Source organism: Fistularia commersonii, chromosome 22 (assembly GCF_037954325.1).
Source record: "Fistularia commersonii isolate RoL2024-O1a breed Wild chromosome 22, RoL_Fcom_v1.0, whole genome shotgun sequence".
NCBI lineage: Eukaryota > Metazoa > Chordata > Actinopteri > Syngnathiformes > Fistulariidae > Fistularia > Fistularia commersonii.
In genome coordinates, this window is record NC_141305.1 from 3,550,249 (window position 1) to 3,564,685 (window position 14,437).

The 14,437-nt window shown below is 43.0% G+C and overlaps 2 protein-coding genes across 6 annotated transcripts in view; one reads left to right on the forward strand and one right to left on the reverse strand.

Moving 5' to 3' along the window:
• Window positions 1-994: 994 nt before the first annotated feature.
• On the reverse strand, window positions 995-9,311 carry suds3 (SDS3 homolog, SIN3A corepressor complex component). 2 transcript variants are annotated; one of them, XM_086169512.1, is made up of 12 exons: window positions 9,140-9,311; window positions 7,423-7,492; window positions 7,247-7,302; window positions 6,497-6,568; window positions 6,257-6,276; window positions 5,289-5,445; window positions 5,053-5,148; window positions 4,208-4,269; window positions 4,100-4,121; window positions 3,866-3,971; window positions 2,699-2,783; window positions 995-1,305 (listed from the first exon to the last, which is right to left on the reverse strand). In XM_086169512.1, the coding sequence occupies exons 1-12, from the start codon at window positions 9,249-9,251 to the stop codon at window positions 1,207-1,209; spliced, it is 957 nt and encodes a 318-aa protein (XP_086025638.1). In that variant the 5' UTR covers window positions 9,252-9,311; the 3' UTR covers window positions 995-1,206. The 2 variants fall into 2 exon arrangements, with proteins under 2 accessions (XP_086025638.1, XP_086025639.1); XM_086169513.1 differs by lacking the exon at window positions 9,140-9,311 and adding an exon at window positions 8,349-8,480.
• A 2,118-nt stretch (window positions 9,312-11,429) lies between these two features.
• Window positions 11,430-14,437, forward strand: part of taok3a (TAO kinase 3a) — a 64,919-nt gene continuing 61,911 nt past the window's right edge. Inside the window, exon 1 of one of the 4 annotated variants that reach the window (XM_086169769.1) lies at window positions 11,430-11,815. The gene's annotated coding sequence lies outside the window, so the exon portion shown is untranslated. The other 3 variants (XM_086169770.1, XM_086169772.1, XM_086169768.1) reach the window with 3 other exon arrangements.

A 14,437-nucleotide genomic window follows, 5' to 3' on the forward strand; every position in this document is an offset into this window, starting at 1 on the left:
GAAATGCATCAATATCAGGATGATTCAGATTCCAATTTTAATGTTGGATTTACCACGGGTGCAATTTTTTAATTTGCATTTTTCAATCTGAAGCTCATCGCTGTATTCAAAAAAATCAAACATATTTTCAAAGTAATTCTGAGCTCTCATGCTTTGATTGCAGTTCTTTAATTGTGTATATATATATATTTTTGTTTTTTAATTTCTGGGTACTCTCGGATGGAACACAAATTCAGGTACCTATTCCTTTTTTCTATTTTCTCACTGACAATGTAACATTTTTTTTTGCACGTGGACGTGAAGATGGTTTTGAAGCCCATTGTGTTCTCGTGAAAAGGCCACACAAAAGAAAATCTTGTTTTGTAAAACAACTAGACGTCATGTCTTATACCGACCATCCAAGCAGGTTTGAGCCTGTTTGGGTTTAAAGAAAGAACAAAAACAAAAAGAAAACCACCAAGTAAAATGCAGAAAACACTTTAATAAAAGTAGCACGTTACAAATCAATACCACTTCTTGCTCCACATGCAAATACAGTAAATCTTATCCAGTCTTCACATTTGGAGAAATTGGCATTTTCAGACGGAAATACTAACAACAAAAATACACCCTCTTCCCCAAGTGGGATAAAATGTATATATGGCGTCACTGAGAAAGCACTCTCGCGGGAGGCGGCCACCAAAAGCCGATGGGCGCGCAGAAGGCATTTCCTCTGAAATGGTCCAAGGTGCGAGGGAGCGACCAGTGAGACTCATTAGACCTCACGTATTCATCCACATCTCTTCACTCCGGCCTTTGATTGAGGAGGTTTTGTGGAAACAACACCACGAGCGCGGCCAGCCTTGGTTACAGTGAGACAGTTTAAAAAAAGGCCTGGAGACTCTGTGGGTCGGCATCAGGCATCTGCGAGATAAATAACTTAGTAATAAAGGTAAACACGCCGGGGCGAATGTGGGAGGTGCCACGCAGTGACAAATAATGTCGGGGAAAGCAGTTTTTCACAAAAGGATTCCGGTTTATTACTGATTAAAATCGATGAGATATCCTTGGCGAAAGAAGCCGGCGTCCATGCAGCGAGGGGATAGGGTCTACGGCGGACCACCGGCCGCTGTGTCGAACTCGTGGCGGCGGACGTGCGGTCGACGGGTGAAGGGACGGGGGTCCGTCCGGGAATGGCGAGGCGGAAGCGGGGCCGGCGGCGGAGGCTCACGCGGCCGACCGCCGACGGATGACGAACGCGCCCCTCTGTAGCTGTCCAAGGTAGATTCTCATCTTGGTACTGTCGCTGGTTTTCCTCACCCAAATCTACAGGACAGGCGCACAGAAGAAGACTCAGCATGCATACATTCAGAGGGAGGAGCCCTGCTCAGGGACAAACATGAGAATATAATCCCCTGCTGGGGCCTTCAAGTCAGACAGAACCTGCGCTACTGGAATATCAATCTTTTTACTGTGACATGACAGTCTATAATATAGCTAAAAAAAAAACACGACCGTTCTCATTTTAGGAGTCACACAACGGTTACAAATAGATTGCGTAATTCACTCCAACAACTGGTGTCACGATCTTTATGGCTGAAGGATCTAAAAGGATCAAATGCATCTTGCTTCCAGCTTTGTGTAAGGACTTTATGTAACTGCATAAAAGAGGCGTCTCGAATGTTTCCTGTTATTTTTGCAGACGCGGCGCGGGTCGGTGGACTCGCGTTACGAAGAACCTCGTAGTGGAGAATTCAATAATAAATCCTGAAAGACCGAGTATAATATTCTTTTGAGTTGGAACCACTGGTTCACAGTGATTGTTCACACAATGAATTAATTTAACAATTATCTTCCAGATTGATCTATGAGTAGTTTTGATGAACGGAGTAAATTTGGTCAGTCATTGTTTCCCGCTGCCCAAATGAAACCATTTTTTATTTCCTGTGGTGTCGGATCTGCGACCGAGGGCCAGTTTACTGCCACGGAGGGTTTAAGAATCCAGAGAGCATCCGCTTCAAAGATTCGGAGACGGTGTCCCTCAAATCAATCCAAATTATTTATTAATCACAAATCTTCAAAATTCATGAAATGGGTGGAAAACGATCTCTCGGACGACTGATGGCCGCTGCGCCACACGATACCAATGATTCCACTCTGAATCGCGGATGAAGCTTGAAGAAAAACAATTTTGCAGAATTTAAGACCTGGAAAGAACGATACTCAGGAGCCCATCTTCCGTCGCAGATCTCAAATTATCGAAGCCTTTACTGGTCATTTTCTTGACTCGCAGCCATTGCTGATCATTTTTGTAATCATTTTTAGATTCCTTTCCCTCTGCACTTCCCTGCCCAAAGGTAATTACCCCGGCAACCACTTGATCAAGTACACTCTTTGGAATGATTTCAGGGAGGTGGCTGAAAGTAACACATCTTATTATTATTATTATTATAGCTCTTATGGACCAGAATTCCAATTATTCCTATTGATCATACAGAGATTTCTAAAGAGACAGTAAATGTTGCGACCCTCCACTCCGCAGCTGAAGAAATAAAAGAAACTCCTATCAAGACACCATCCTCAACCTATAGTGACCTGAAGTAGTCCTGGATTATTTCAACACCTTTTGCTCAGGCGAGAGGAAGACTCAAGATATATCGGACATAATCCCCAAAAAAATGGCTGCTGGGTTTGGGTCTTGAGTTAAAACGGAGCCCACCTCATTGGTCCCGACGGAGCTGATGACGCAGCTGATCTTGGTGTTGTCCTTGGACTCCAGGTAGATGGCCTGGCTCTTGTGGTACCTGCCGGCGACAGAAAAACAACACATTGATGATAAGGAGCACAACTAATTGTGCCTGGTATTGGGATGTGACCGTTAACCGTTCAAAATCACGTTCGCTGTTAGTCGCGCCATCTCCATCTCTGTCTTGGATCAATTGTAATTGTCTTATTTTTTAAACAGCGACTTCATTCAAATTGATATGATCATCTCCCAGTTAACTTTTAGATACATTTTGTATTATTTTTAGATTCATTATTATCAATCATATTTTTCGAATTAATTGACTGAGAAAAGATTATCAATCCACAGCCTTTTAATTAAAATTCATATTATGATACGGGGGAGATAAACTGGATCAATTGCCTGGGTGTACGGTTCATCTGCACCTCAGACGCAATAAGACTGCAGACGCATTTTGAGAGGCTCCATCCTTCCAAGGATAATGTGTCTGGATATCCATCACATTTTCAACACCAGGTGGAAAAGTCTTATTTTTTGTGTGACTTCAGACTGGCAGAAAACAGAACCGAACCCGGGAAAGAGACTGACTTCCAAAGCATTTGATCATTAAAGACGTGCTGAAGAATAATGACGCGTGTGTCTCCCCGCAGCTCTTTGAGGAGGCTGCAGACACTGCTGGCGTCCTCTTGAACAATGAATAAATGAGATACCGCCTCGAAAGGAAACTGCAAACCTCGCCGTTCTTTCTCCCCACTTCTTCTGACTAGATCAGCAGCTAATAAAACATTCCTCCATTACTTTTATGACTTTATTGAACTCGTTCACTGATACAGCGGGACAAGAAAGCACTTATGGGTCAGAGATTTTTTTTTTTCACCTCCGGCTGCAGAATTTCAAGCCGTGTCAAACAAAACCACCCCTACTTTTAAACTCCTCGCTCTGTCGCCTGGACAGTAAGAGGAAGCGGCTGAAGTGGATGGTCAAATGTCTGCCGAAAAGCTTGCCATCGCCATGGGCTTCAAATCGATGGCCAGCTTTCAAACATACTGTTAGCGTAGCAATGTGGCCATCTAGTGGTACTGTTAGCTGAGGTGAGTTGAGGTAGGGGGGGCTGTATAAAAAAGGGGTAGGTAAACACACCATCGTTTATCGTAGTAAAGTTTCCCCTCTTCGATCCGGGCCTCGTAGCGCTGGGATGGGCTCTCCATGGGAACAGAGGGGACGTGCTCTGGGGACGAGGGCGACACTAAAGAACAGAAAAGGACAGATTGGAAACAGTGGGACGGCACTGTGCAATTGAAGGAATTGGATATGAATGAAGCCCAATAATTGTGACGAGTGAAAATAAGGTGCAAAAAGAGAATAATGGCTTACCTGGTCGTTTGGGCGATTTGAGCTGCAACGAGGCAAATGCATGAGATGAATTACGACAAAAATGTTGGTTCACACATGCAGCGTTTTTAAGCCATTTCTTTAAATTACCTTATTCAGCGTTCTTAGATCTTCCATGATCTGATCATCTGTGAGTAAATAATTCAGCTGAGGTGTGAAGAGTTAAGGATGCTGTTTCCTCATAGTTTGCATTCAACTGAATGAATTATACAAAAATTAAACAAAAACATCGCTTTAGACTCATGCCTATCTGAAATTGAAACCGATTCTTAGATTTAGAATCCCCCAAATTTTTTTATTTTGTCAACAGAATGTAGAGATAAAATACAGATAATACAACATGTCCCTGTTACATTTTTATTATAAAAATATTTCTTAGCTAACTGAAATGTGAGCAGCATTTAAATGTCAAAGTCGGTATTTGTTACACGATGCTACTGAATAATAAGCAGCAGCAACCAGCTGCATGGCACACCAGGTGGGTAACAGAAAAATATTCCACTGAGATTATATTTGGTTTGGAAAATGAAAATAAGGTTGATGAGAAAAAAAAGTTTAACTGAAAACTGAGTTAAAGTAAAAATGATTGAAAAACGTAAAGAGAATACATTTTAAAAAAGCCATAACAGCGTTCATATTTTTTTAAAGTGACTGGATTAGGTGAAAAATATCAACATCTGCTGTCCTTGTTATGGAAACCAAACAGTTTCACTGGATGCTTTTAGACTGAACTCACATACTACAGAACACTAAATATCAACATCTAAAGAACATGTAGATACTACAAATTATGAACCTGGAAGATCTTCATGTCCACCAACCTACACGTAGATGAGAAACCTGTCAAAAGCCTTTGTCTTCAATCAAATTGTCTGACTGTCTGTCGACCCGAGGCGATGTGAAAATTCACCAACGCAGGATGGTGGAAAGGATATCAGGTGCCGGTTTCCTCCGTTTGTCTGGTATCGGGACCGGATCGTTGGGCCGTCTCCTCAGCTTCCGGGTCATGATGGGTTTTACCTCCATTGAGTCTGCGAATCGAAGAAATAATGACGAAATATCAATCATGAAGGGGGATGTGCTCCTAAATCATTAGAAGATCCTTAGAATGTTGAATTTCAAAGAACTGCAGCCACGCAGTTAAAGCCCAGCCCAGCTTGGATTGTCCTACCTCCTGTCAGCTCCATCGTCAACTTCTCATTCTCTATCATCTTTTTCTTCTCCTCCAACTCCGCAATTAGGTTCTCCTTCAGCTCAACCTTTTTGTCGTCAAACTCCTTCACCGCTGCCTTCTTCTCCTTGATGTAGTTCCTCTCCACCTGTTCTGTCTGCAGATCATACATGGACAGAGCGGGCTGAAGACTTCAAGGGTGAAGTCGATATGAACGACGATCAGCAAATGCGGTGGCGCTCAGGTCAGTCATGTTTTTTTTTGGTTTTTTTTTACCCGTTGGTTTCTGATAAAACACTAAATGCTTTTTTTGAGACACAAAAACATAACTTTCCTTTGGCTTGTCAAATGTTTGGAATTACAATGTCTGATGTATGGGCAAAATAATGTGCTGCTCCGCGTGCTTATGTCCTGTCACCATGGAAACATTGATATCACATTATTTTCAAATCATAGAAAAATGTAAATAAATACATTCATATGTTTTTGGGCTATGGTTTGACAACATTCTAGCTCTAATCTACACAATATTAAAATACAACTTAACATAAATCCCGAAGGAAATTCTCATATTGGATGGCTGCAAAATTGAAAAGTGAAGAGTAATATTGTACATGACTGTGACAATATTGCACAATATATAAAAACATGACCTTACGTTATATAATAGGAAAAATATATTGCACATGAAATTGAACTTAATATAGCTTATGGTACTGAGGTTAATATTGCACATATTGATATAAAAATACAATTTAGTCCATGATGTTAAATGTAGTATTGAACGTGGTTAAGAATGAAAAGTGATACACATAATACATGGAATGAGGTAACCCAAAAGTGCACACGAGAATAAATTCATGAAATCTCACGGATTATTAAGAAACTACAAATTAGTGAACTGTTACGAACTAAAGTATAACCACTTATTGATTTTTGTCTGTTACTGCAATATTAAGTGTACTCACCTCAAGCTGGAGAAAAAGCTCTGCAAAAGAAAAAAAAATGTGAGTCTTTGGATTGCACATTCAACATATAAAAGCTGAGGTGAGCGGCATTGTAAGGCAGGGCGGGACGGTGAATGTAAAGAACAGGTGAACATATTACGGATGTCCAGATAGACAAAGACTGGGGTTTTTACACAACAGTACCAATGTTTCCAAGAAGCAGGATGCAGTTCAACTAAGCTTATTACTGATTCAACTTGCCTGCATTCCGAAGCCTCTCCTTATATTGCTGGTCTAACTTCTTCATCCTCTTCTGGTACTCCTGCAGCGTACCTGCAGTTAAGGCAGCAGCAACAGTTTGTTAGTCATTTGTGTCAGGTAGATTTATAACATTGCATTATGCGGTTTATGTTTGTGTACAGTAAGAGCAAGTCTCAATTATTTTCTCAAAAGCTTTATTTTTATACAGTTAACCATAACAGTTTTGCATTATAAGGCCTGCTACACATAGACAGGCTGGGACCATTTTGATTTTTGGCAAAAGCCGACAATGTTACAACCAGTTTTTTCACATTGAAAATGAGCCCAAAAAGGAATAAACTCTTGAGGCAGAAGGCCTTTAAATAACAAATAACTATCCATTATGGAAACAATAAACAAACAAGCTTGATGTATGTATAGTACTCTTTGCACTATTACAGTATTACTACATCATGCTGCTAATAATGACTGTTTTTGCACCATGTAACTTATACAGAAACCGCTACTGCTTTTTTTTCCAGAGTATTTATTTTTTTGTTCTTATCTATTCATTGTTTACTTTTGTGTTGGGTAATATCTTGTCTTTATGCTGTCACCATGATATGGTAAGAAACGTCTTATCAATTTCTGTGTATAACTGACAACGCAGACAAGACATTTTAACTGTCCTGGAGTGTTCTCACCTCACAATTATTGCTCTGAAATCCTGAAAGCAAACAAACAAAAAAACAAACAAATTGAGGTCTTTACCTTCTTGTAATTGCTGCAGCTGTTTTTTCAGGGACGCCAGTTTTTCTTGGTACATTCTGCAAGGTGGCAAAGCAGGAGTTAAAACTGCATTCCCTTGGCCAGACACCCGTTTTTCTCCCTCAAATCACTTGGTGATCGCTTCAAATGTCCGAGGGTGAGTCTGCGTGAAGACTTACCGCTCCTTGATCTCCACGTAGTCGTCCTCGTCGTGCTTGGCAAGGTCTGTTTCGCTGGCATCCTCGGTGTCTGCGGCGACAACAGGCGATTTTGCTCAGGACTCGGGGAAATGTCAAACACACAACAAACCGCGACTTGACGTGACGCACGGTGCGCTTTGGAGACATTTTCCACGATGCAAAAACAAAAACAAAAAAAAAAAAAAAAAAACACACGGGGGGGGGGGGGGGGGTTAATTTGAGTAACCTGAGTCCGCGGAGCGACGGCTGCGGGCTCTGCGGCTCCGATCGCGACGTGTGCGGCACCGGGGGTGGGGGTGGGGGGGGTAATGGTGAACTCCCCGGCCCGGGAATAACCTCCCCCGGGCTCGATCGCGTCGGACCACACGGGGAAGTCCAAGGTGCCCACAGCCAAAGGGTTCAACTCCCTCCGTTGAACTTCGGCACGCAAGTTTCCCTCCGAAAGGAAGGGGATTAGCGACCTCGCTCCGCAGCGGTTACTTAGAATAACAAGCATTTGCCGCATGGTGGGGATTCGCAGACGGAAACAGTCGCCGGCTAACTTGGCCGCGCTGTCAAGCCGGCCGGCAGCCACAACACGCTAGCATGTCAGCACGGCACCGAGACCGTGTTGTAGCGAACTTGGCAACCAAGTTTCAAAACATCGAGCTAACATATGTCATTCGGGATTACCCTCCGCGAACCCCGCCGCCGGGGCAGGCCCACTGCGAGGGAACTGACACAGCAGCTTTCATTTTCTGTTAGCATTAATATGCTAAGTTAGCATAGTCCGACTGCCACTTAACGGAGTTAGCTAAATTCTAGCTCGTTCGGCGAAGTTAACGCGTACATCGAACAACACCGGGCAGGACGAGACGCGAGCCGCTTTGCTCGAGTGGTTAACTAACGTCAGGAAACTAGTTAACCTTGGAGTGCCGTCATCGCCTAGCTTCCCTCTCGTCTTTCTCTGACCGTAATCCCGTCGCGTCTCACTGAATGGTGTGAAAAGGGCAGCGCAGTGGACACGCAGGTTTTCGCGTGCCGGTGATCTGTCAATGAGCTAAATTAATAACGTTTAACACCCCTAATGTATCATTTGCAGAAAATACCAGACGCACAAAAGCAACTATTTTTTTTTACTTTCTTTAACAATTGGTAACTTTTGTGAGGAAAGGCGTAGGGAGGTTGACAATTGCGCAATAGCGTTTACCGAATCCGACCAATAGTTGTGGTTAATGCCGATGGATGGCAAACACACGCAACGTCATCGTGGCGTAAAACCGCTAGCTTGTTAGCATGTAAACAAATGGGACATGAGATACTGCCGAAAAACTACTCGCTTCGCCGTAACATGCCGTGCGACGCGGATATCGCGTTCAAGTGAACTGTTAAATGCGTTAATCCAACCGGGAGGATATTAGCGTAGACAGTTAGCTAATAAGCTAACTCCGTGTGGCAGAAGCTCAGTTGCAATGGACTTTCTGAAAGCTTTGTCGCCTTGTGGCCACGCGGTTAAAGCAAATTTGGAAAATGTAAAAATACCACAGTCACATGTCTAACATATAACGTCTCCAATAAATTCTAACCCAAATACAAACTTTAACACGTATGAAAAACAACTGTGGAAAAAAAACGCGGCTTTCCGCTCTATTTCCAACAAGTAGACAGAGCCCGACGTTCGGGGAGCTTTTGGTCATTTTTTTTTTTAAATTGCTACCTTCTTCCGAGTCTCTCCCTCTAAAGCTGCGATCGTCGTCGTCATCAACGCTATCAAGCTCCTCTTCGTCGTTGTAATAGTCCACCATGGGCGATAGCAAAGTTGAAGCCATTTGCCCCTCTTCAAAATGTAAATAAACACAAAATAAACAATCGATTAGTGTTTTGCGGCTTGGATCAGCGCCTACAACTGAAAGGACCCCAACAATTGAGGTGTCTAATCTTATGCCTGTGTGCAGTCGGACCACTTGTACATTTTGTAATCAGAAAAAAACACAATAGTGCAAAGCTGCTCGAGATTTAGCATTAGAAATAAAATTCACTAACCGATATGTTTTTTTCTGAATTTGAATCAAGTTTTGAATTGGAACATTGAATTAAGGCATATTATCGAACACCGTAGTCTATGGTGCCCTGGTGTTTTGGCTCCCGCACCGTTCAAACTGCTTCGAAAGAATGGTGGCAGACCAGCCTTCTTCAAAACAAAAGAAACAAAAATGAACATATTTTTGAAATGCTTTAATCAACCTCAAATAGTTTACCGAAAAAATATTTGTGTTATCCACAGTGCAATGTTGTGCTCTTATTTTATATCAACCTTCATCAAGCACTTACCATTTTATCTTGTTGAAAGAACGCTGCATTGAGTTGGTAGAAATGAACTGTGTCCCCCTGCTCTCCTTCTCACAGTTATAGTAATTTTGCAAAAGACTACGACAGATGGTTACTTTGACTTTCATCAGGTAAATGCCAGTTACCCATTTCTGGAGATGTTTTGGTGAAACGTCAAGTGAAAATATCTGTGCACAATCTACAGATTCATATTGATATTTATAATCTCCATTGCCTGACTAGGAGCGAAACACCCAATAAACTCCATCAAGTGTCGACAGATACGACATTTCTAACTGCCAAATCAGATTGTGATTGTGCCTTCAGGTCTTCTCATTGTAAAGATGGCATCTTTATGATTTTGTGGTTCATTGTGTCATTGAAATATTGTATCCGAAAACTAAGCACTTTTTTTTATCCAGGCACTCTGTTCATTATTCCATGGCCTTGATAAAAAGCTCATCTTTTTTGCAATAAGACCCCAAACCAATAGGCCTTTTAAAATATTCGGTGCTTTTGGAGAGATCTTCTTTTTACCTGTGCTGACGTCTTTTAAGTGGCCTCTCCTGAAATTTCTTACAAAAGCCCTTTTCTCAATTATAGCACACAATATTATTTCCAGCTCTTCTTAAAAATGTAACTTTTAATACTGCCATTTCACATTAAGGTTTATGCCATTTTACTTATCCCGATATCCTCTTTTAACACTTTTTTGTATCGTATCCAATCAATATAATGGTGTCGATTTTTAGCATTGTTGTTTTACGATGTGAAGGAGCATGTTTTGTTTGGAAAATCAGAAATGAGGGAGAACCAATCTGAAATTCCAGTGGCTATGAGTGAAAGACTAACCCCACCCCAACCAAGAACAAACAAACACAGTGCTTAAAAGAAACAGAAACAGAAGGCTTAAATTTGTTGTATTTATCTTGTTCATTTTAGCACTGATTCATATGAACCTATATTTTCTAATACAATGATCCCAGAGTCATTTCTAGGAGGAATGTAAAAAATGCTAAGATGCGAAAAATGGTTTAAAAGGCCACAATATCTGAAAAATACAGCACAACCCACTGACACACCCGGGACATAAAACCTGCACGTTGCATTTTCATAGACAAGAGAATGCGGATTTAAGATTTTTACTGTGCTGGCGTTGTTTATGTCTTTACAGTTTTGCCTCCTTATGTTATATTGTTGCAGTGCTTCGTCTGTTATCTTAAGTCACGCTACCAATTGCATTCCATCACGCGTCTCATAAGAACAATAACAGATTCTTGATTAAAAAAGGGAACAGAACACCCTGACAGTATAAAAAAAAAAAGCCAAAACAGCTGCATTCAGAAGCCTTTTAAAAACACTGAAAATCAAGCACTAGAATGTCACTTTTTGAAAGATGGGAAAACACATCGGGGGGGTCACGTCGGGTCACCGCAGCGCATCCATCTGTGCCGGAGGAGCAAGGAGAGCTTTCCGCCTTTGCAGTCCCATTCAGCACCAGGAGATGGCAGGACGGAACCGCGTTAAACAGACGCGCTGAAGTGCCACCTCCTAAGTTTGCGAGAGACACGCGTTGACTCGACCCGATACGTTTTAACCGATTTAGAAAGGAAATGAAGTGCAGAGGGAGGGTTCTCTCAAGTGAACTTTTATAATTAGACTCCACTAGACAGCTGTTTTTGCGGCTTGATTTCCGGACGAGCAACTGTAACACGAAACAACTTGTCAAACTGCCGTTGATCTCAACACGAGCCCCAAAACCGCGGGGTCACATCGCTATTTATTTATTTTATAGTTAATATTCATGTGTTTGTTTTTTAATTCATTAAACGAACGAGCGTTAACTTTTTTTTTTTTTAAATTTCCTGCCCGACTGTCAAAGCCGCCGGAGTGTGCGGGGGGAGGTTGAGCTCCGGCTGCTCCGTCATTCAGGAAGTCCCGAGACCCAACTGACAAGCACTCCGCTCCGCCGAGTCTCACCGACGGCGACGGTCTCGGGACGGACCCGAGTTTGCGTTGACGCTCCTCGCCGAAGACGACGAGTTGACCCCCCCCCCCGACAGAGGTGAGCGCTTCTGTCCGTGTGTCTCGTCTCCCCCCCCCCCCCCCCCTCTTCTCCTCTTCTTCTCTCCCCCTCCTTCCCTCCACCTCTCAACGGCCGCCGCTCGGTTCCAGTCCCGCGCTGTCAAACAGACATGACACTTCCCCTCGGCTCCCGCGGTCGAGCCGGTCCGGGCGGACGACCGTTAGCATTAGCGCTAGCAAGCTAGGCTACGCTAAAGTTTTATTTTTATTCAATTTTTTTTTTTTTGCTTTCAAAGCGTGGACGCCGTCTGCTCTCGACGGCTTGTGTTTTAAAAAACGGTGAGTACACCGTCAACGAAAGTGCGTAGGTTGTTTTTTTTTTTTATTTATTTTTTTAAACCGTGCCTCCACCCCCTCCACTCTCCCTCCCCCGTTTGTTTTCCACGGTGTTAAGCGTTATCTCGGTGCACCTGCTCACAAACGACACTTAATAATCGGAGCGGACGAGGAAGACACTTTGGTTCGGTCCTCCGGAGGGGGGGGGCGGAAACGGATGACAGCTCGCCGCGACATGCTTCGGGGGAGGTTTTTTTAGAAACCCCGACATGGCTTGTTGATCTTGAAACTTACCCGAGGTGATTTCCTTTTTTTTTTTTTTTTTTTTTTTTTTTTTTTTTCCTCTCTGTCTGTGTCTGGCAATGTCAAGCTGTGCGGGGTCAACGTGCGTGAACGTGTCACATCTCCCGACCGCTGTGGTACCTTCCATCGCATCGGTTGTGAGTGACATTTTTCTAATCGTTACTATCAACGTAGAGTCACAATGGTTCGGGGTGAGGAGGAGGATGCAACGTGTGCTGCACTCTTCCTCCGCCCCCCATCGTAAAACAGCCATTCTTTCTTTTTCCCTCTTTTGCACTTTATTATTCGGATACCGTTGCGAGATTTGTCGTGTCGTAACAACGCGTCGTTATCGGTTTGTAGGTCTCCTTCTTTGCAAAGGAGGGGGGGGTGGGGGGTCATCGTCTGCACGCAGGGGAAACGACCAGCTGCGGGAATTGACGTGAAATAACCGACATGGTAGTGAGACGAAGGAGGCCAGTGTTAGACCCAGAGCTGACCCAACATGATGTCATCCCCCTGTGCGGAGAGCGCATGAGTGAGATACGCGTTTGGAAAGATTTTACTCGTGGCCACGGAATATGTGCGCGGCTGATCCACGTTTGAATCGCTGCATCGCACCTGCACGATCTGGCTGACCGACCCGGGATAGTTTGGCAGACAATGTGGAGTTAGATGGTTTTTTTTTTTTGTTATTTCTTGGAAAGACAGGCTTTCATCTTTACAGACAAACTTGTCTCCATTTTGAGCATTTTATTGCTTTTTACTCCTAAAGCAGACATGACTTCCTCTTCCACGTTATGCAAGTCCTCTATTTGTGTAGACCCTGCAACCTTCCCATCGTCCTCCGATCGGGTGGTTGGCGGTTTGATCCCTGGCTCCCTGTCTGCATACAGAAGTGTCTTTGGGCAAGGCGCTGAGCCCCAACTCGGTCTTAGTAGCCTAGATAGCACGATGCATGGCAGCTCTGCCATCACCGGTGTGTTCGTCTGTGCATCAATGGGTGAACGCTTCCCAGGGTAAAGTGCTTTGAAACGGCAAGGTGTGAAATCCCATGTCAGTTAAGATCATTTCCATGTAAGGTCACTGTCTATTGACAATGTAAATGAGCGGAAACTGAAAGTGTCACACTTCCCTTTTCGTGCCGTCATGTGAGCCTTTTCAGTTTTGCAACTGCACCTTTTTATTCACTCATTCAGGGTGTGTGTTGTTGGAAGACAATTCCGCAGATATGATACACAGGCTGTGATGCAATTAATGGTTGAACATTTGGACCCAGGGGATGCGAGCCATATTTGGCGAGGTAAAAGTTTTCAAAAGGGGCCGGATGTGTAGCATGAGCCATTTGCAATCAAAAGTCAAGGGGTTTAATTTTTTATTATCTCAGCAGTGGATGAATCATGTTCTCAGTTGGTTTCAATAGGCCTTGTTATAAAACTGAATTAATCATCATGTAGTAACAAGCTGACTTTCTCTATTTTTACACACTGTTAGTTATTAGTGGACTTTCTGGTGATATTTATTGTTATTAGGCGTGTCTGATATTGGGAATAACAAATATGTCATGGCGCAATGTGAGACCGGCTCCAATCCGTGTAACGTTGAATGCACGATCACTTTTCTTCATTGATAATGACTGAACTGTCCACCGTTCATATCAATCAGTTTGAACTGATCAGATTCACAATTCAAATTATGTGTCGTCTCAACATAATGAAGAGCAGATGATTTTGGAAGTATTTTCACCAAAGAAACCCGACACACCATCACAGATCTGGCTTTTTAATAGTTTATGCCAACAGTTAGACTCTTATGCAAATATTTAGTTTGATTTCCTGATATTTTTTGTAAGTTTTTTTTTTTTTGAGTAAATCAAATTCTATGGTGAGTTTTGTAATGGCGTTTTTTGGGACGCCCCAATCAGTTTAGGACTACTTACTTTTTGTTGAGAGAGAGGGAGAGAGGGAGAGAGGGAGAGGGAGAGAGGGAGAGAGGGAGAGGGAGAGAGGGAGAGAGGGAGAGAGGGAGAGAGGGAGAGAGAGGG